General features: G+C 29.9%; 5 protein-coding genes across 6 annotated transcripts; 2 read left to right on the top strand and 3 right to left on the bottom strand.

Moving 5' to 3' along the window:
* The first annotated feature begins 69 nt into the window (after positions 1-69).
* ND-B12 (NADH dehydrogenase [ubiquinone] 1 beta subcomplex subunit 3) lies at positions 70-849 on the top strand. 2 transcript variants are annotated; one of them, XM_035091644.1, is made up of 2 exons: positions 70-133; positions 399-849. In XM_035091644.1, exon 2 carries the CDS (start codon positions 404-406, stop codon positions 749-751), a length of 348 nt encoding a protein of 115 aa, XP_034947535.1. In that variant the 5' UTR covers positions 70-133; positions 399-403; the 3' UTR covers positions 752-849. The 2 variants fall into 2 exon arrangements, with proteins under 2 accessions (XP_034947535.1, XP_034947537.1); XM_035091646.1 differs by having other exon boundaries at positions 88-225.
* A 16-nt stretch (positions 850-865) lies between these two features.
* LOC118072170 (meckelin) lies at positions 866-5574 on the bottom strand. Its single transcript, XM_035091834.1, has 13 exons — positions 5567-5574; positions 5162-5334; positions 4911-5075; positions 4531-4829; positions 4255-4446; positions 3921-4178; positions 3690-3844; positions 3430-3595; positions 3053-3337; positions 1972-2436; positions 1444-1887; positions 1158-1365; positions 866-1089 (listed from the first exon to the last, which is right to left on the bottom strand). Exons 1-13 carry the CDS (start codon positions 5572-5574, stop codon positions 866-868), a joined length of 3042 nt encoding a protein of 1013 aa, XP_034947725.1.
* A 785-nt stretch (positions 5575-6359) lies between these two features.
* Positions 6360-8473, top strand: LOC118072059 (zinc carboxypeptidase-like). Its single transcript, XM_035091643.1, has 7 exons — positions 6360-6397; positions 6477-6630; positions 6840-7364; positions 7521-7608; positions 7692-7894; positions 8023-8107; positions 8185-8473. Exons 2-7 carry the CDS (start codon positions 6484-6486, stop codon positions 8391-8393), a joined length of 1257 nt encoding a protein of 418 aa, XP_034947534.1. The 5' UTR covers positions 6360-6397; positions 6477-6483; the 3' UTR covers positions 8394-8473.
* Positions 8474-8512: 39 nt separating this feature from the next.
* Positions 8513-16724, bottom strand: LOC118072150 (plipastatin synthase subunit D-like). The gene is made up of 14 exons (XM_035091793.1): positions 16369-16724; positions 15394-15522; positions 15099-15309; positions 14552-15030; positions 14311-14488; positions 14032-14253; positions 13744-13973; positions 13523-13681; positions 10120-10543; positions 9573-10051; positions 9327-9501; positions 9048-9269; positions 8759-8988; positions 8513-8695 (listed from the first exon to the last, which is right to left on the bottom strand). The coding sequence occupies exons 2-14, from the start codon at positions 15520-15522 to the stop codon at positions 8528-8530; spliced, it is 3306 nt and encodes a 1101-aa protein (XP_034947684.1). The 5' UTR covers positions 16369-16724; the 3' UTR covers positions 8513-8527.
* A 1512-nt stretch (positions 16725-18236) lies between these two features.
* Positions 18237-21036, bottom strand: LOC118072061 (4-coumarate--CoA ligase 1-like). The gene is given in 9 exon segments (XM_035091647.1): positions 18237-18832; positions 18896-19125; positions 19184-19405; positions 19466-19643; positions 19771-20112; positions 20114-20250; positions 20319-20529; positions 20614-20742; positions 20822-21036. Coding segments are annotated over 8 exon segments (1611 nt in total). The 5' UTR covers positions 20822-21036; the 3' UTR covers positions 18237-18670.
* Between the last annotated feature and the right edge of the window lie 629 nt (positions 21037-21665).

Below are 21665 nucleotides of genomic sequence, written 5' to 3'. Positions count from 1 at the left end.
TGTCAGCAATTATTTGTTAGCTGATGGTAATAAAATTGAATCAATATACAACTGTAGATGGTGTGATTGTGTAATTCCAGTATATCCATTTTGGACTTCTCTAATTTGGAGCTGTTTTAATTGAATACATCAGGTTAGAGAACCTTAAATTATGTAATTCGATTGATATTTAGTTATTAATTCTATAGATGTATAGATTGTAAGAATCACTAATTTAAATATTAGGTATACACATTTTTATTTAATCCTATTATCTTTTTTGTTTCATTACTGGCACTGAAAATTACTCACTAAAAAAACAATCAACTTTCCTATTTCAATAAATTGTTACAATAATTCGTAAAAATAATTTATTCAATTACCATACAATTAGGTGATGACATTTATTTTTATTACAGAAATTATGGGGGGACATGATCATCACCATGGTCCTCCTAAAGATCCATACAGAGTACCAAAAGCTTCTGAATACAGCAAAATCGAAGCACCACCATTGATACTTCATCAGCAACGACTTGCACAGCATGGTCTTAAAGATCCTTGGATACGAAATCATGTTTGGAAGTACGATAAACGATATGGAACTAAGTTTACCAGAGCTTTACAATTGCTTACCACTGGAATTCCAACCGGATTTGCATTATTTCTTCTAACACTAGGTGTTGAAAATGCTCTTGGTATTGATTATCATCCCTGGCATCATGAACATGCCGAAGGACATGGACACGATAAACATGGAGGCAGTCAGTAAAAATTATAATTGGAGAAGATAAATATGAAATATGATGTAGTGATTAAGTGAGTATGTACAGCTATGGATAATAAACAAATAATTGATTGGAGGAATAACATTTTTTATTCATTTTTACATGAGAAAACGTTTATCAATTAAGGTCTTTTTTGCCAAATTTTTATTTTGACCAAAACGAGCAAAAAACGTGACCACATGTGATAGTAAAATGGTAAATATTGCAGATAATACGTAATTACAGTTCAATGCGAGTATAAATACAAAGACTGATAGTTCAAATGTTGCCAATGTCCATTCGTTTCCATGAAAAATAGTGGTAGCAAAAGAATAATTATCATCTGAAAGATTGGATCAATTTATTAAAAATATTATTAATCATAAAAACAGAAATTCATGAAATATTTACCGATATAAAATATTGATTTCTCTGTATCAAAAAATTCGATATTGCACAATTTTTCTACTAGAGTTCTCTCTCTTACTGTATAGTCAACTTCTTCAAAACAATGATCTAAAAATCCACATAGAAATTTACGCAATTTCAAATAAATTTCCCAGCGCTCTTCCCATATTGGCACGGATAAAAAATGACGTCTAGATAAATTTTTAAGACTCTGAAACATCAAGAATAAATCATTAATATCTTTAATCTTTTAGCCACTCGTTAAAAGTAAATTCAATCAATTTCTTACGAAGCTCTCAGTGTTCAATATAGAGTTGTAAAACAAACGAAATTGTCTGGACATGCACACAATGAACGTTTGCTCAGTTGTTCCAGGAATCAACCCTCTGTGAGCACACAAATTATGTTCCTCTTTTCTCAAATCGTTAATTAATGATAAAAGGTCAGTATCAGCAAAACCGTGAACTGATCTGCCATGAATGTAATAACCGTAATAATCATGAGAAAAAATAAATAAACTAATGTTTGCCACTGAGCATAAATCAACAAATTCCTGGAGGCTATTTTTAACATATCTCTCATATAAAGTTGATAATAAAAATTGGAATACATAAATAAGTACGTAGATTATCACGCCTACACCATATTGCAGTGTAAAACTTTTTCTCACTGAATTATTTTCTCGTAATGTTAATTCTGGTACTGCTAAAGTCCAATATTTTAATCCGATTACCTGAAAATAGAAACGTATTGTTGATTTTATTTAAGCATGAAAAATAATTTTTTTTTGTAATATTTTTATTTTTCAAGTCATTACTTCAAGAAAAAATATTGTTCCAATGATTTGAAACCAAATACTTGTTCGTCTTTTCGTTTTTATACGAAGCCATTGACTAGCAACAAAATAAGTTCTCCAAATGCTAACAATCCATTTGTCTTGGGCAACATCATTTTTGGTATCTTCTGTTGAAAAATTGATTTCAGAGCGGGCTGATGATTTTTTACGACGATTAGAATCCTCACTTTTTGTTTTACGTCTAACAGGATCAGCTTGATTAGTCTTAGAGGAAGTTCTTTCTTTTTGTTTTTTATCTACAATTTCTGAAATCGTTCCAGACAAGTCACATTTTTCTTTACGTAGCTTTTTTTTATGAGTTTTCCTTAATGATGTATGTGATGGGTCGTATTGAAGAGGAAATAAAATACTTCGTGACTGTTCCCAATCAATAAAGAAAATGTTCAGTCGCCGGTGATGGTACAGAAGTGATAATATTTCTACAACCTGAAATAAAAATGAAATTTATTAAAAAGAGATAAACTTAAGTTATCTTTCATTTCTGGCATTCTGATTTTTAAACTTGATCCATTTTTAGATGTAGGTCATCAACCGGTCAAATTCAACCTGTCATCACTATCTACTTTGGATGACGGGTTTTTGATAAAACTCTAGATAACGAAATTCAGTAGAACCGTAACATCTTTTTTAGTGATGTATAAAAAACTTTTCATGACTGAGATAAATTAAAAACAACTATAAAAAAGATTTTTCAGAAATAAATTCATAAAAATGTTTTAAATGCAAGTCTACATTAACATCATATTACAGGATGTAATTCGTAGTTATCAAAAGTTCTAGGGTTAAAATACATTTTTGAAAATGCCTGGATAACATTTATTGTACATAAAAAATATTGTGCATAAAATTTTTATCTGTAATAAAATCCATTATTGTGTTTAATGCTTTTATCATAATACATTCCTTTTTAATATCATTTTTTTTAACCTAGCATATGATGAACCTTTTGTATCTGATTATTAACGCCATTTTTCAAATAAAAAAAAATTATTATCATTAATTATAATAAGGATATCATTAACATTATTTATTAGTTACTCACTTTTCCTCCAAACGCAATCATAGTTATAATCATTATGATGAATTCAAACTCATCATTGGGTAGCAAAATATGCAATACTGTTTGTCCTTTGTAAAAAATAAAATAATAAATACATGAACAAATGGAAATCAATAGAAAAACATTTCCAATAACTCCAATATAGTTTATCATGAATGATGAAATCCTAGATAAAATCCATACATTATTTCTATTTTTTCTGCAATAGCTCCATGTTTTCAAAGCTCCAGGTATTAATGCTAACCCACTGAAGACTCCAATAATAATCTAAAAAAATAATAATGAATGTTTAGAGATATAAATAATTATTTATTGTCATAATAATTTTTTTATTCGTATATTTAATGTCAATTTTTCACCTCAATAATTAAATTTGATTCCTTATCACCAAAACTAAAGATAACTTTGTAATCAATTGATATTTCCGAATCATTCAGAATCTGCTGATAATTGAGCTCATCATATTCAATGATAATCAATGGTGGGAATATTTTGCCTGGGTTTTCTCGTTTTTGCATCGTTATCCTTAAATAAATCAATTAAATTTTTATATCCGATAAAAAACGATACAAGTGAAATTTAAAATCTCTTTTATACATAAAACTGGTCATTTACTTACTGAATATTGATCGATTTTATATAGCGGAATGCACTAGGTTGGGTTGCTTTCACAAATATTGAGTTTTCTGAGCTTGAAAGAGCTTTAAAACCACTAATATTGTCAATCGTAAAAAATCTTTTTGATAGTTGCCAGTGAGATATATTTTTTACCTTCTTGATAATAACAAAAATGTGTAATACTATCTGTTCATCATGATGTGAAAAATAGAAAAAACTTTTTGTTACTTACATTATTAATATTTTTTATCAAAACTGGCAATTCATATAAAAGTTTTCTTTTATCGCTACTATCATAGAAAGATAAATAAGGAACTAAAAATTTTACTTTAGAATTAAATAAATCTTGAGCGGATACTTTGCATTTTTTTACAGTATTTACACCATAACGGATATTATTGAAAGAAGAACAAAATGGTATCCAATCTTCTAATGATTTATATTCCCCATCTAGGCTGTATGTGGCTACAGCAAAATGGAATTTATTATGCTGTCAAAAAAAATTATTCCAACAATTTAATGAAATAAATAATAAGAAAAAATATATATTTATATAAACAACTTACAGGACTAGTAGTTAATAATGTATAGGTTGATGGAACCTTAGGATTACTTAAAACCATTGATGCTGATCCAACTTGATAAAAATAATTTTGTATTAATGTAACATTACTGAGCAGTTGACATGGAATACTATTCATTTGGAGAGTTAACAAACACATATGAGCTAAATGTTCACATGATTTTTTATTATTATTCTGAAATAATGTTATTCTTTGTAAACAATATAGAAAATAAATAAATTTAATTAAGTTCTGAATAATTCAATTAAATATAGTTACTTCGCAAAGTTTCACAGCTAGAAGTAATTCAGCTCTAAGATAATAACTGTCCACTGGCTGATGTAACAGTTTAATTTCGTATGAATGTTTATCGTTGGTCCAAAGAGACGACAAATTAGATTGCAAACAGTAGTTCTGAATTCGTTGATGCAAAACTGAAGAACCTCCATTATTATCATTGTTTGTTGGAATTGTAGTACAAGGAAGACATTTACTACCATCAATTGAAAGATATGAATTGTCTGGACATGGAAGGCATTTTATAAAATCTAGTACAGTTCCATTGTAGTGTCTTTCAACTGCGAATAAATAATAACAATGAAAATACGATTTTATACATAAATATTATTTTATTTACAATGTTTATTTATTCTCATTACTTTTCATTTCATTGTCTAAACATTGACATGTACTGTTATCTTGACAATAAATACAATCAAAGGCATCAGCGGTTGGAATACTTTGATCTTCACATGATTCACAGACAGTCTCTCCACTATTTGTTTTAGTATACCGACTATTTTTATCACAAATACATTCTAATCCTAAAAGTTAAAAAGTATTTAATAATTTGTTTTTATTTTATATTTCAATTTAATAAAAATAAGTATTTAAAGTTGTTAAAACTCACGATTTTCTGATGATATTAAATTATATGGACACTTTTCACATGAAAAATTACTTGTATCAAAGAAACTAGTCTCACTACACTCTAGGGGGCTCGTATATTCTATTACAACATCTTCAGTCTTGTTGATAAAACCATTAACACCGTAGTACGTAAAATAAACAAACGTTAAATATCTAGAAAAAATTTTCATTGTTAATCATAACGAATACTGAACACAATAAGGTGAAATGATTTTTGTTGATATTCTGCAGGTATCCTAGCAACCAACCAATGCAATGGATGGGTAATTCAGCTCTACCATGCTTGAAACAGTTAAAGGGAACCATCAAAATTCTTCATTTTCATCTTGAATTTTTTGTCAACATTATTTACTTAGATTATTATAATTTACAACAATGAATTTACATCATCATTATTTATATAAACGTAATTCAATCAAGATTTTCACTCATTGATAATTATCAATCAATAAGTGATTGATATAATTACGTTCTATTTTATGTTATCAATAAGCTGACAAAAATTTTACGTAAAAGTTAATCACTTTTCCGTGATTAAATTAAATAATGACATTTCCGAAAGTAATGTTTAAAAATCAAAGATAACTTATGTTATCTAATATAAATAATCTTTATACTTTTTATTTTAATATAAATATAAAATATTCTCTATTTTCTTTACTACAACTATTGCAATATTTCTTATTGGCAATCAATAGAAAATTATTCGAACATAAATAAATGTTATTTTGATGTGTAATTAGATTTCCTTTGAAAATATCTTCAATACCATTCATGTTTGCCATTGAACTAATGATCCTTGAACATTATAAATGTCTATTGTGATATATACTTAAATATATTCATGAGAATCAAATATACTTTTCATTGAATAAACTGTTTCAAAGTATAGTTATTTTTTATATACATGGAACATTGAAATAACAGTCTATTTCGAATTATATAAAATGATAACAGGTACAATGATCATTCAATTGATGTACACCTGATAAGCTGATTTGTTGTTGGTTGAGCAATCGGTTAAATCTTTTCCCTACCTGCATTTTTTTACTAGGTTCATGATATGACAATACAGATAGGAATTCTTCGTTGAAGATTAACAAAGACAAAACCTCCATCTGCGGGTGTATTGGTAACGTGTGCAGGTAGTGGATTGTGGATAAATATGCGATGCTTTGAAAAATTTCTCACACTTGAGCATCACTCTTTGAAAAAGGTAAACCACTTATTCTGTTATTTGTATTTTTATTTTGAGTTAACTTCGACTTTACTTATTTTTTCCCATTTTTTTACAGAAACACCATGCTCAAGTTTGGAGTATTTGTGATCCTACTGGTGGTGGCTGAAGGGGCTCAGCTCAGACGATATGATAATTATAAAGTTTTTAGGGTAACACCTAAAAATCAGGAGCAAAGTGATTTACTCAAACATTTGTCCCAAGTTGCAGAGGTAAAAATTCAATTTTTTATTTGATTACGAAATCCAACAATTATGAGCAATTATCTACGAATAAATCAGAAAATTAAATCAGATTGGAATAAAAAAATCTGTTACTTTTTTTTTTCATTAAAAAACTTTTTTTATAATGATTTATTGAAGAGAATAACTTCCTAACCATAAAAGAAAACAAAGGCTTAACAAAGTTTTTTATTTTACAGTACTCTTTTTGGGATGGGCCACACTTTACTAACATCTCATCAGACGTCATGGTACCTCCTTCTAAATTACTAGACTTCGAAAGATTAATGAAAATAACAGAAATTCCTCATGAAGTTCATATTGACAATGTTCAATCTTTGATGGACCAAGAAAATCCTATGTTTAATAAAATAGTTCGTGCTGGTGTTAATTGGAGAACCTACAATACTCTAGATGAAATCTACAGTTGGATGGACTCTCTTACAAAAGCTTATCCAGACAAAGTTCAAGTCATGAGTCCTGGTAAAACTTATGAGGGCCGAGAAATTAAAGGTGTTCGATTATCATTCAAAAAAGGTAATCCTGGAATTTTTATTGAGGGTAATATCCATGCAAGAGAATGGATCACATCAGCTACTGTGACCTACATACTTAATCAACTACTCACGAGTCAAGACCCTGAGGTCAGAGAATTGGCGGAGGCTAATGATTGGTATATATTTCCGGTCTTCAACCCTGATGGATTCGTCTACACTCACACAAAAGTAAGTTTAATTGTTGACGTGAATTTTAATTAACTTGATAAGTCTCATTAGTATGCAAGGAATTGTTTCTGTTGATTTTTTTTATCTCAAGATGATATTCGTAATCAAGTCTCAAGGTTTTATGTTGATCACTGAAAATAAATTTTTTACTTGTAGGATCGTCTATGGAGGAAGACAAGAAAACCGTACTCGCACCTTTGCTATGGATCTGACCCTAATCGTAACTGGGGCTATAAGTGGATGCGTAAGTTTATTTTTTGGTGATTGAATTTTAACAAAATATTGACATGGAGAAAAATTATTTTAATCTAAAAATTTTTTTTATAGAAGGTGGAGCCAGCAGCTTTCCATGTGCGGAAACTTATGCTGGATCGGCAGCATTTTCTGAAATTGAGACTGACACAATGTCAAAGTATATTACTTCCATTTCTAATAATGTCTACGCTTACATAGCATTCCACAGCTATTCACAACTCCTTCTCTTTCCATATGGGCATACGACGGAACACCTTGATAATCATGATCAACTGGTAAATATAATTTTATGATTTAATAGAGTTAATATTTATATTAAGTTCATAAAAAAAAAATACGCCAATTTTCTAAACGAAATATTAAATTTTTTCCTAATTATTGAATTGAAATATTTTTTCATAAGCTGGATATTGGTCAGAAAACAATTCAAGCTCTTGCCAAGAGATATGGAACACAATACGTGACTGGAAACATTGCTGAAACGATCTGTAAGTATATCACATAGTGTAGAATATTTATATCCGTACTAAAAACTTTTTTATTTATTTTAATTTTTTCGTCTCAGATGTTGCCAGTGGTAGTTCCATGGACTGGGTAAAAGGTACATTCAAAATACCTATAACTTACACCTATGAACTCCGAGATAAAGGAAGGTATGGATTTTTATTACCACCAAGTCAGATTATCCCTACGGGAGAAGAAACTCTTGACTCTCTTGTTGGACTCTTCAAGGCAGCTAAAACTTATGGAATTCCCAAGAGAACGACTGTGTAATAAAGTAAATGCGAGAAACATTTTTGTTTGAATGAACTGATTATTAGGAATAAATAATAAATGATAATAAGTTTAAATAATATTGTCAATTTAATTAAAAATGTACACAATGTACATGATCCATATGGATTAATTTACATTTCATTATCAGCAAGTTTTTTTGCCATCGCTCGAAGTTCTCTCTTTGATATTTTTCCTGAAGCAGTATAAGGCATTTTATCCAGAAAACGAATACCTCCACGAAGTTTCATACGATCATGGAGTTTACTGTTGACTAGCTCATGAATTTCATTCTCTGTGACCTAAAAAAAGAATCAACATAAATTTAAAAAAAAAATTAAACATACAAAAATGGAATTACTTACTTCTGCTCCTGGTAATTTAGTAATAAAAGCCATTGGATGTTCCAAATCTTCGAGATTTGGTTTAGCTACTACTGCAACTTCAAATACTCCTGGATGGCCTTGTATAACAGACTCGATTGCAGGTGGAGGAATATAAATACCTCGGAATTTAATCATTTCCTTCATTCTTTCAACAATATAGAAATCTCCGTCTTCATCATAATATCCTAAATCTCCAGTATGATACCAGCCTATAAAACATTTCCAATTAGACTAAAATAATAATTATTTTAAAAAATACTTTTTTTACCTTCAGAGTCGATAGCTTCTTTTGTAGCTGTTGGATTTCTCCAATACCCAGTCATTAATGTTGGTCCCCTGACGTAAATTTCACCTTCAGTATTGGGTCCAACTATTTCTCCAGTTTCTGGCTTGATTAATTTCACCTCTACATTAGGGAAAACCCTTCCACAAGACGTTGGCTTCTTAAGATTTATTGGACTACCTAGAGCGATTGCATTTTCCGTACCACCTTTAAAAGAATCGCCAAATAACTAATAAATCAACAATAACGGTTGAGAAAATTTACCATAGGCGGAAAAAATCGTAGCATTCTTAAAAGTAGTTTTCAAAAATTCGACAACTTCTTTTTTGACAACTGAACCACTGAAGTTCATTCGAATAACTGTTGATAAATCATATTTTGAAATGGCTTTCAATTTACTAAATCGATTAGCTGCTGTTCCCATAGACATCCAGGAAATCTGTACACAAAAATTAAAGAGTAAACTAAGAATGTAAATAATCAAAACATGATGTCATCAATTCATCTTACCTTATATTTCATGATAAGTTTACATGCTTCTTCAGGACTAATTTTATTGCAGATAATGTTCGTCGATGTAGTAAATATTTGATGTAGTGTACCTAAAATGCCTGATATCCAATGTAAACCAGACAAATCTAATTTGCCTGCATTGAACAGTGTTGGAGATGATTTCAAAACTTCCATATACGATAGAGAACCATAAGTATGGAGAACTCCTTTAGGGTAACCCGTTGTCCCTGATGTGTAAAGGATCAAAATTGGTTCTGTGGGTTTATCAATTCTTACACATCGAAATTGATCAACTTCTTCAGTTGTTATAGTTTTCAAAATGTCTCTGAAGGATTCATACCCCGGCCTTTGACCGAAAATAATTACTTTTACGTTATTTTTCCCATTTTTAATGGCCTCCAGTACTGGATCAGCCAGTTTTTCATAAACAAATAATACCTTGGGTTCGGTCAAGTCAATAAAATATCTAGAAATATCTACAAAAGATAAGTTCATAATTATTATGTAACTCATGAGTTGCAAGAGAAGAAAAACTTTACTTCACCTTCATCTAGACAGCTGTCCCACCAGGGATTGAAAATTGATCCAATGTAGAAAGAAGCTATCATTGGAACCACGCTGTCCAAATGATTTCCTGAACAGAAGCCAACCATGTCACCTTTTTTGATACCTTGTTTTTGGAGCCACAGTGCACATCGTACAGCTCTCTCTCCGATTTCGGCAAAAGTATCTTTCTCTCCCGTCTCTGCATCTATCTGATTATGGCATAGATACTTCTGAGTTATTTTTGATTGTAATGAATAATAATTCATAGTTTTAGAATGAATCACTGTATTTACTTGGCCAATAATTTCAGGGAACTTTTTGAACTGTTGGAATATCTTTTCTCCTAAATTGAAATAATCTTCTGATGGTGGATGGATCTCAGGTCCTTTCCATATTCCGTTTGTGCAACTCGGTCGCAGCATCTGATTGATAAAAATGAGATAACGGAATTTAATATAAAAATTAGAGTAATTTGTATATATGAATTCCTTTCGTGGGACTATGAGGAACGTTTGGGGAACAATTTTTTTTTTTTTCAAAAATTTTTCCTGTCTACTCCAAACGTACTTCAAATATTTTGTACTTGAAAGAACAATATACATAATGAAATCAATGATATATTGGCGAAAAATTGTAGGATATGAAAATGAGCATAACTCCTATGCTAATGATGCTACGGGGTTGATCAAGGGCTCATATGAAAGATCTCGACGAAAGGAAAAGAATCAATATAGTTAAAATTATAATTAAAGGATAATTAATGCTAAAATTAAGGCAAGTTCCCATTTTACCCCATTTTAGAAGTGAAATAATTAATTTTTTAGATTTTTGACCTGATTTCGCATTTCTACACATTGAGACGAAGAGAATGAGTGGTCAAACTTGAAAATCGGACAACTTTGATTTTTCGACCCCAAAAAATGGCAAGTGGTACCCCTTTCCATTTTTTTTGGCCAAAAAGTAAAGGTACTCCGATTTTGATGATTGAGGGCTCATTTTCTTCGTCTTGATGCGTAGAAATGCGGAATCGGGGCACCGGTCAAGAAAATTCACTTTAACACCCTTAAAAAGGGGTAAAATTGGTTACAAATTCAAAATTATCATCCCCTTGACTTTAAACCCTTATAACTCTTAGACGGACGGTCCAATAACCGTTTTTAGAGACGTTTTAGAAACTTTAAAATCTAAGCTAAATATGCATATCCAGAAAAAATTTTTAAAAAATTTCCTTCACCCTTAAAATTGCAAAAATATAAAAAAAAATCACATTTTTGTGGGAAGTTGTCAACTATTTTGGCCGTTCTGAGAGTGAAATAATTTTTTTTAACAATTTTCATGGATATGTATCTTTAGCTTAGGGTCTAAGGTTTTTAAATACCTCTTGAAAATCATCGTCCAATATTCTTTCCGCGAGTAATGACGATCCAAAGTCGAAGAGCAGATGATTTTTTGACCCTTACTCGACTTTGAACCTCTATGATTCTCATACAAGTTACCTAATAACGATTGTAAGGAGATATTTGAAAACCTTAGACCCTAAGCTAAAGATACATATCCATGAAAATTGTTAAAAAAAATTATTTCACTCTCAGAACGGCCAAAATAGTTGACAACTTCCCACAAAAATGTGATTTTTTTTTATATTTTTGCAATTTTAAGGGTGAAGGAAATTTTTTAAAAATTTTTTCTGGATATGCATATTTAGCTTAGATTTTAAAGTTTCTAAAACGTCTCTAAAAACGGTTATTGGACCGTCCGTCTAAGAGTTATAAGGGTTTAAAGTCAAGGGGATGATAATTTTGAATTTGTAACCAATTTTACCCCTTTTTAAGGGTGTTAAAGTGAATTTTCTTGACCGGTGCCCCGATTCCGCATTTCTACGCATCAAGACGAAGAAAATGAGCCCTCAATCATCAAAATCGGAGTACCTTTACTTTTTGGCCAAAAAAAATGGAAAGGGGTACCACTTGCCATTTTTTGGGGTCGAAAAATCAAAGTTGTCCGATTTTCAAGTTTGACCACTCATTCTCTTCGTCTCAATGTGTAGAAATGCGAAATCAGGTCAAAAATCTAAAAAATTAATTATTTCACTTCTAAAATGGGGTAAAATGGGAACTTGCCTTAATTTTAGCATTAATTATCCTTTAATTATAATTTTAACTATATTGATTCTTTTCCTTTCGTCGAGATCTTTCATATGAGCCCTTGATCAACCCCGTAGCATCATTAGCATAGGAGTTATGCTCATTTTCATATCCTACAATTTTTCGCCAATATATCATTGATTTCATTATGTATATTGTTCTTTCAAGTACAAAATATTTGAAGTACGTTTGGAGTAGACAGGAAAAATTTTTGAAAAAAAAAAAAATTGTTCCCCAAACGTTCCTCATAGTCCCACGAAGAAAACGTTGGAGAACTTCCCCACTGGGGAACATTCGGTGAGTCTTTGGAGAACGAAATGTTTTTTTTACGGGTCGTATAAAATGATTTAAATATGATTTGTTTCTAACTTTTATTTTTATTACTCTTTTCGAATATCAAGCACTCTGCACATTCATGTTTATTATCATTTTTATGAACCGTTTCAAGGAATGTTGATTTTAAGACGTATTAATGCATTACTAATTTTCATACAATTTGCGCGAAAATAATTTTTAATCCATTATTATAATATTTTTTTTTACAGTTATGATTTGTTGCATCAGTTATTTTTTATCGTGAATTAATAATCGATTTTTTAATTATAATACAAAGAGATAATACCTTAATTCGATAGAAATAATAAAAGTACAATAATCAGAAGCAATAGCCAGTTGAGAATGCTCAGGGATCTTCAGCACTGAACACTTCATTCGCGATCACAAGTTCAACGAGACTGATATAAAATTTCAATTAGATTTGGAATAAATATGATAATGTGTCAATTCAGTTTCGTGACGTCTTTACAACTGACTATTGATTTTACATAAAAACTCAAATATTATTATAAAAGGGCATTGACATTTACAAAAATGAAGAACATTAAAGTTAATTAATTCTACAATTCCTGACTTATTCTTTATGTTATTGTTTCTTGAACAATACTTCTAGGCCACACTGCCCCTTCGTTACTACTTTGATTTCCCAGCCTGCGGGTAGCTTACGCATTATATCTCACTATTATGTATCGACGTCAATAGTGACTAATTATCTTCTTAATTACTTCTTCTAATACATTTCAAAACATTCTTATTTGTAATATTTATTGCCTATTGATTACACTTTTTTCAATAGATCTATTTAAATTGTACTTTACGTTAAAATACTTTCAAAACGAAAATAGATAGACGACACGATTACATGCTTTAAACAAATAATGTATAAAGTGTACATGATCTATACAAATGTGTGGACATTTAATTATCAGCGAGCTTTTTGGCCATCGCTCGAAGTTCTTTTTTTGATATTTTTCCTGAAGCAGTATAAGGCATTTTATCGAGAAAACAAATACCTCCACGAAGTTTCATACGATCATGGAGTTTACTGTTGACTAACTCATGAATTTCATTCTCTGTTACCTAAAAGAAGAATCAACATAAATTAAAAAAAAAATTATACATACAAAAATAAAATTACTGACTTCTGCGCCTGGTAATTTAGTAATGAAAGCCATTGGATGTTCCAAATCTTCGAGATTCGGTTTAGCTACCACTGCAACTTCAAATACGCCTGGATGATCTTGTATAACAGACTCGATTGCAGGTGGAGGAACATGAACACCTCGACATTTTATCAACTCCTTTATTCTCTCAACAATATAAAAATCTCCGTCTTCATCATAATATCCTAAATCTCCAGTATGATACCAGCCTATAAAATATTTCCAATTAGACCAAAATTATTATTATTCCAATAAGACTTCTTCTACCTTCAGAGTCGATAGCTTCTTTTGTAGCTGTTGGATTCTTCCAATAGCAAGTCATTAATGATGGTCCTCTGAAGCAAATTTCGCCTTCCGTATTGGGTCCAACTATTTCTCCAGTTTCTGGTTGAATTAATTTAACTTCCGCATTGTGGATAACAGTTCCGCAAGATGCTGCTTTCTCGGGATTTACTTTTCCAGTTAGTATGACTCCAGTTTCAGTGCATGCTTTAAAAAAATTATTTGTCAATGATATATCAAATAGATATAATGGAAATACTTTACCGTATATAGAAGAAACCCAATCATTTTTAAATGTAGTGAGTAAAAATTCAATGACTTCTTTTTTGGCAGCTGCACCACCATAGCTTGCTCGGATTACCGATGATAAATCGTATTTTAAAGCGGCTTCAGATTTACTGAATCGATTAGCTATTATTGTTCCCATAGATATCCAGGAAATCTATTCACAAAATTTTAAAAGAAAATTCTAAAGTAAATCATAAACACGACCTAATTTTATTACCTTATATTTTTCAATAAGTTTACAAGCTTCATCAACAGGTATTTTATTGCAGATCACCATAGTTGATCTCGTAAATATTTGATGTAGTGTACATAGTACACCTGATACCCAATATATACCGAAAAACACCAAATTGACTGTATTAAAAACTGTTGGAGCTGTCTCAAAATGTTTCATATGTGTAAGAGAACCATAAGTATGCAAGACTCCCTTGGGATAACTCGTTGTTCCTGATGTGTAGAGGATCATAATTGGTTCTGTAGGTTTATCAATTTTTACACATCGAAATTGATCGATTTCTTCAGTTGTTACGGTCTTTAGAATGTCTCTAAAAGATTCATACCCTGGCCTTTGACCGAAAATAATTACTTTTATGTTATTTTTCCCATTTTTAATGGCCTCCAGTACTGGATCAGCCAGTTTTTCATGAACAAATAATACCTTGGGTTCGGTTAAGTCAATAAAATATCTAGAAATATCTACAAAAGATAAGTTCCGAATTATTATGTAACTCATGAGTTGCAAGAGAAGAAAAACTTTACTTCACCTTCATCTAGACAGCTGTCCCACCAAGGATTAAAAATTGATCCAATGTAGAAAGAAGCTATCATTGGAATCACGCTGTCCAAATGATTTCCTGAACAGAAGCCAACCATGTCACCTTTTTTGATACCTTGTTTTTGGAGCCACAGTGCGCATCGTACAGCTCTCTCTCCGATTTCGGCAAAAGTATCTTTCTCTCCCGTCTCTGCATCTATCTAATTATGGCGTAAATATATTTAAGTTATGTCTAATTTTTATGAATAATAATTTATAGTTTGGTAATGAATCATTGCATTTACTTGGCCAATAATTTCAGGGAACTTTTTGAACTGTTGAAATATCTTTTCTCCTAAATTGAAATAATCTTCTGATGGTGGATGGATCTCAGGACCTTTCCATATTCCATTTGTGCAACTCGGTCGCAGCATCTAATAAAATCACAAACACGATATGTAATAAAATTTAGAGTTAACAAGTTTTTTTACATTAAGATTCTAAGAATTTTGAGACATTTTCCTTCTGTCATGGGATAACGTATTCTTACTTTAAATCGTTAAAAATGTGTTTTTTCATATCAATTGTTTTTTCTTCGTCTATTTCAATCTATTTTAATCTTACGTTAATTCAGTTAAACAATACTTATTTTATTACCACTCCTACAGGCACTTAAAGTTGTTTTTGTATGTTTATTTCACTCAAATCTCTATCTCTGAATAGACCATACACGTAATAGTCAATAAAATCATTAAAATGTTACTAGCTGATTAGGTGAATAAGCTCCAGGTAATTCTCTAACTCAAATAATTCTTTTTATTCTTGAATAACAACACTCTTAAGTTACGAGATTAAGCATAAAATAAATCTATTTTAGTGTAGTATTAAATAACTCAAATATTATTTGTTCCTAACTTTTGTCGAATCATAAACATTTTGATATCATTTATAATCGTTTTTACAGATTGTTTGAATGTGAGTCGGTTCTTGAATATTATTACTACCGTACTAATTTTCCTACAATTTGATTGATTATAATTTTTAATATCAGAATGGCAATTGAATTAACAAATTCACTATTCTCACTCAACGTGCGCTTCAAATAATAAAAAAATACAAACTTCTAATTCACCATCTAAGTAAATGATTTTAATTATCAATTGATGACATTCCTACAAACAAGTAAATATTAGTTACTTTGGTAACAACATAAATGGATATTTTCATTTCTACGTGAATTAACAAGCAATTTATTAATTATAATACACAGATGATAATACCTTTGTTTAACACGAATAATACAAGTCGAACAATCAGGAGCAATAGCGAACTCAAAATGTTCATGTATCAACGAGAATAATATATTACTTTGATTAGATCTATACGGTATACCGATATATCAATTCGGTTAAGTAACGTTTTCGAAACTGACTATTGGTTCTAAATGAAAATTGAAATGTTACTTTAAAAGGGTATTGACATTCGCAAAAAAAAGTGTAGTCGATTAATTTCATATATTCTTAATATTATTGGTTCTTAATCAATACTTCTGGGCCGCACTGCCCCTTCAATATTGGTTTGATATTTCCCAGCCTGCAGGTAGCTTACGCATTATATCTCACTATTATGTATCGACGTCAATACTGACTAATTATCTTCTTAATTACTTCTTCTAATACATTTCAAAACATTCTTATTCGTAAAATTTATTGCCTATTGATTACACTTTTTTCAATAGATTTATTTGAATTGTACTTTACGCTGTACACGATATGTAATAACATTTAGAGTTAAAAAGTTTTTTTAAATTAAGATTCTAAGAATTTTTAGACATTTTCCTTCTATCATGGGACAACGTATTCTTACTTTAAATCGTTAAAAAATTTTTTTTAATGTCAATCGTTCTCTCTTCGGCGGTCAAAATGTACTGTTGCTCTCGCAAAGTACGTCCAATTTTTATCGTATTTTTAATCTTTTGTTATTACTATATACCAGATAACTTTCATGTAAAATTATGAAATTAGTCTATCACGAATGATAAAGTTCAACTTCGAAATTACATCACTTGATAATAACTTTTCAAAATCAACAAATACTGTGTGTCTAAACACTAATGTATATTGTATATGGCTTATAATTATTGGTTTTAGTTTGTTTTTTTGTGATAAAACGTTCTTCGTTTTAATTATTACCCATCGAGATATGATTTACTTTTTGAATTTTTGCCGGATTAAATTGAATTTTGTATTTACATATTCGCACGGCTCATTGACCTCGATAAATGAAAACATGGTATTTTCACGTATACAAATATTCGATATTTATTTTAAAATAGTTTTTCTTTCTGAATGTAATGCCATCAGAATCACATGATTGTCTGTATTATATTGGACAATGATAGTAAGAAATTAGAATATGAATTTATTAAAAAAATCAAATTAAGTCTTATAAACAATTTAGGCTTAATGTTGTCTCCATATGACTGTCAGTTAAAAAATATAAACTTTTAAAAGTTTTAATAAATTTTCATACTTTAGGAAAATAAACAATATCATTATACATCTTGAGTTAACATTGCAAATAAATTTAACACCTTTTTAACTGAGTTAAAAGTCAGTACAATGTCAATAAAATTTTAAATAACAAGCTTCAATTTGCAATAATTTTGTATAAAAATTATTACCATCATTATAAATTAATTATTGTTCTATCTATAATACATCACTTTTGAATTACTAGAATACGAATACAATAAATTAATAAAATAGAAGAAGCAGTAAACAGATAAGACGATTAATTTTTTTAATCCACGAAATGTTATAAAATAATTATAGCTGATAATAAAATTATAAATACAATAATTTAGCTTTGATTTATAACTACCATTTGATCATTTTACTTTTGAAGGTAAATTACAGTATCAATAGAATTATTTACAATAATCTTCATGAATTATTCGAAAGCAAGTTGATTTTCAAGACGTTTTAATACATCACGAACATCTACTAAGATTATTCAAAAATAATTGTTAATACATTATTGCTATAAGCGTTATGTACAGTTATAATTTGATAGCCCATCTATTTAAACTAAATACACCATAGCACTTTTTAATATTATAATGACAATGAAACTAACAAATTGATCATTTTAATTTCTGATATAGTTTATTAGAGTATTTCACTTCTTTGCATAATCTTATTGTTAATTTCTAAATCTTGAAAGTTTTCAAGAAATTCGTTTTGGTTCCGTTTTAACATTTTACTCCGAATCTAGACGAGTTTTTTTAATTTGTTCAACGCTGATTAAAATTGTAGTCGCTTTTCAGACTTATAAACAAATACAAATTGATTATATCATTCACTGAACGAATTGTTATGTCTTATCATAAGTTAATCATTTATTTATAAATGAAGAGATAAAAACTGAAGACCTGAACAGTTTAAAATAAATTAAAAAAAAATTAAGATCGATGCTGAAATTTCTAAAAAAAAAAGAATACCATTTTCAAATTAAAAACTCATTGAGCAATAAAAAAAACGCCTTAACATTTTTACATGATCCATATAAATGTGTTTACATTTAATTATCAGCGAGTTTTTTGGCCATCGCTCGAAGTTCTTTCTTTGATATTTTTCCTGAAGAAGTGTAAGGCATTTTATCAAGAAAACAAATACCTCCACGAAGTTTCATACGATCATGGAGTTTACTGTTGACTAGCTCATGAATTTCATTCTCTGTTACCTAAAAGAAGAATCAACATAAATTTGTCGTGAAAACTAAACATAAAAAAAGAAAATTATTTACTTCTACGCCTGGTAATTTAGTAATAAAAGCCATTGGAAGCTCAACGTCATTATGGCTTGGTTTGGCTACCACAGCAACTTCTGATACTGCTGGATGAGCTTGTAATACAGATTCAATTGCTGTAGGAGGAACATGGTGAAGTCGATATTTTATTAATTCTTTTATTCTTTCAATAATATAGAAATCGCCATCTTTATCATAATATCCTAAATCTCCAGTATGATACCAGCCTATAAAATATTTCCAATTAGACCAAAATTATTATTATTCCAATAAGACTTCTTCTACCTTCAGAGTCAATAGCTTCTTTTGTAGCGTTGGGATTTCTCCAATAACATGCCATTAATGTTGGCCCTCTGAACCAAATTTCACCTTCGGTATTAGGTCCAACTATTTCTCCAGTTTCTGGCTTGATTAATTTTACCTCTACATTCGGAATCACAGTTCCACAAGACGTTGTTTTCTTAGGATTTACTTGTCCAGCTATAGCAACTCCCGTCTCAGTACAACCTTAAAAAGAAGTAAAGACGAATAATAAATGAATAAGGAATTATGGTTAAGATAATTTACCATAGATAGAAAAAATCATAGCATTCTTAAAAGTAGTTAGTAAGAATTCAATGACTTCTTTTTTAGCAGCTGCGCCACCATAGCTTGCTCGAATTACTGATGATAAATCATATTCTAAAGCGGCTTTCGTTTTACTGAGTCTATTTGCTACACTTGTACCCATAGATATTGCGGAAATCTAGAAATAAAATGCAACAAATTAATTTTATGAGAAGAAAAGGATCAATAAAAAATGATATATTTACAATCAAAAAGTGTGCTATTAGTAAAAATAATAGAAACCTAATGCCATCAAATCATCTCACCTTATATTTTTCGATAAGCTCACATGCTTTTTCTTCACTAATGGTATAGCAAATTATCATAGTCGATCTAGTAAATATTGGTTGTATGTTATTTAAAACACCTGACAGCCAACATAATCCAGAAAACCACAAATTAACTGTATTTGATGTTAATCGAGGAGATTCAAAATTTCCGATGCGAGCAAACGATCCATAAGTGTACAACACTCCCTTGGGATAACTGGTTGTTCCTGATGTGTAGAGGATCATAATTGGTTCTGTAGGTTTATCAATTTTTACACATCGAAATTGATCGATTTCTTCAGTTGTTACGGTCTTTAGAATGTCTCTAAAAGATTCATACCCCTGGCCTTTGACCGAAAATAATTACTTTTACGTTATTTTTCCCATTTTTTATGGCCTCCAGTACTGGATCAGCCAGTTTTTCATGAACAAATAATACCTTGGGTTCGGTCAAGTCAATAAAATATCTAGAAATATCTACAAAAGATAAGTTCATAATTATTATGTAACTCATGAGTTGCAAGAGAAGAAAAACTTTACTTCACCTTCATCTAGACAGCTGTCCCACCAAGGATTAAAAATTGATCCAATGTAGAAAGAAGCTATCATTGGAACCACGCTGTCCAAATGATTTCCTGAACAGAAGCCAACCATGTCACCTTTTTTGATACCTTGTTTTTGGAGCCACAGTGCACATCGTACAGCTCTCTCTCCGATTTCGGCAAAAGTATCTTTCTCTCCCGTCTCTGCATCTATCTGATTATGGCATAGATACTTTTGAGTTATTTCTGATTGTAATTAATAATAATTTACAGTTTTGTAATGAATCACTGTATTTACTTGGCCAATAATTTCAGGGAACTTTTTGAACTGTTGAAATATCTTTTCTCCTAAATTGAAATAATCTTCTGATGGTGGACGGATCTCAGGTCCTTTCCATATTCCATTTGTGCAACTCGGTCGCAGCATCTGATTGATAAAAACGAGATAACAAAATTTAATATAAAAATTAGAGTAATTTGTATTTATAAATTCTGAGACATCTTACCTTTGTAAGTGGCAAAGTATTCTCACTTCAGTGTATTGCGAATGTGTGCCACTTTTCCACTCCTACTGTTCTCTCCACAGTAATTACAGCTTAATGTTGCTATCTCATGATACAGCAATCATTTAATTTGTACGTTGTCAGTCGTTATTAATATTTATCAAATAACTTACATTTAATACAAATATTTTCATATCAATTTTAAGATAATATAATGGATGATGTTTAATTTCTGATATACTTCTAAAAAATTGCAAGATAGTCTATTTCATAGCTAAAAATGATAATCATAAAATATCGAATTTGTCATCAGTAAGTTGAAAGAAAAATCAATCAACCGTCATTGTTATCCACTTGCTGAATTATGAATTTTTTTTATCTAGGTAAATTGAGTTAAATTTCTTTTGTTCATAAGTATTCGATTACTTGCAACAATTTTTAATGTATATTAATTCATTACCTAAATTATTTAAATTAATGTGGATGATATTTCAGTTTCTTATAAAAATATCATATTGAATCATATATTATAATAGACTTCTAATATTCTCAATAATTCATTTGGTTGAAAAACAAGTGAACGTGTCAATAATAATTTATACTAGATGAACTTGCAAAAAAGTCAATGTCAGTCTTTTAATAAAATTTATTAGACAGCAATCTTCTCTGGATATGTTTATCAGTTAGAAAAATAAACTTGGACATCTCAATAAATTTCAACCTTTCAACATAAAAAGAATAAAAAATACAGCAGGGATGTGAAAAATTACTGTGATCACTGCACATTGATTTATCCATTATTCTATGGATAAAATAAATCAACTGATAATCTTGAAAAAGAGTTAGA

This window comes from Chelonus insularis, unplaced genomic scaffold (genome assembly GCF_013357705.1).
Source record: "Chelonus insularis isolate UGA/USDA-ARS -01 unplaced genomic scaffold, ASM1335770v1 contig_88_pilon, whole genome shotgun sequence".
In the NCBI taxonomy this organism is placed as follows: Eukaryota; Metazoa; Arthropoda; class Insecta; order Hymenoptera; family Braconidae; genus Chelonus; species Chelonus insularis.
This window is presented reverse-complemented; position numbering and strand designations above follow the sequence as displayed.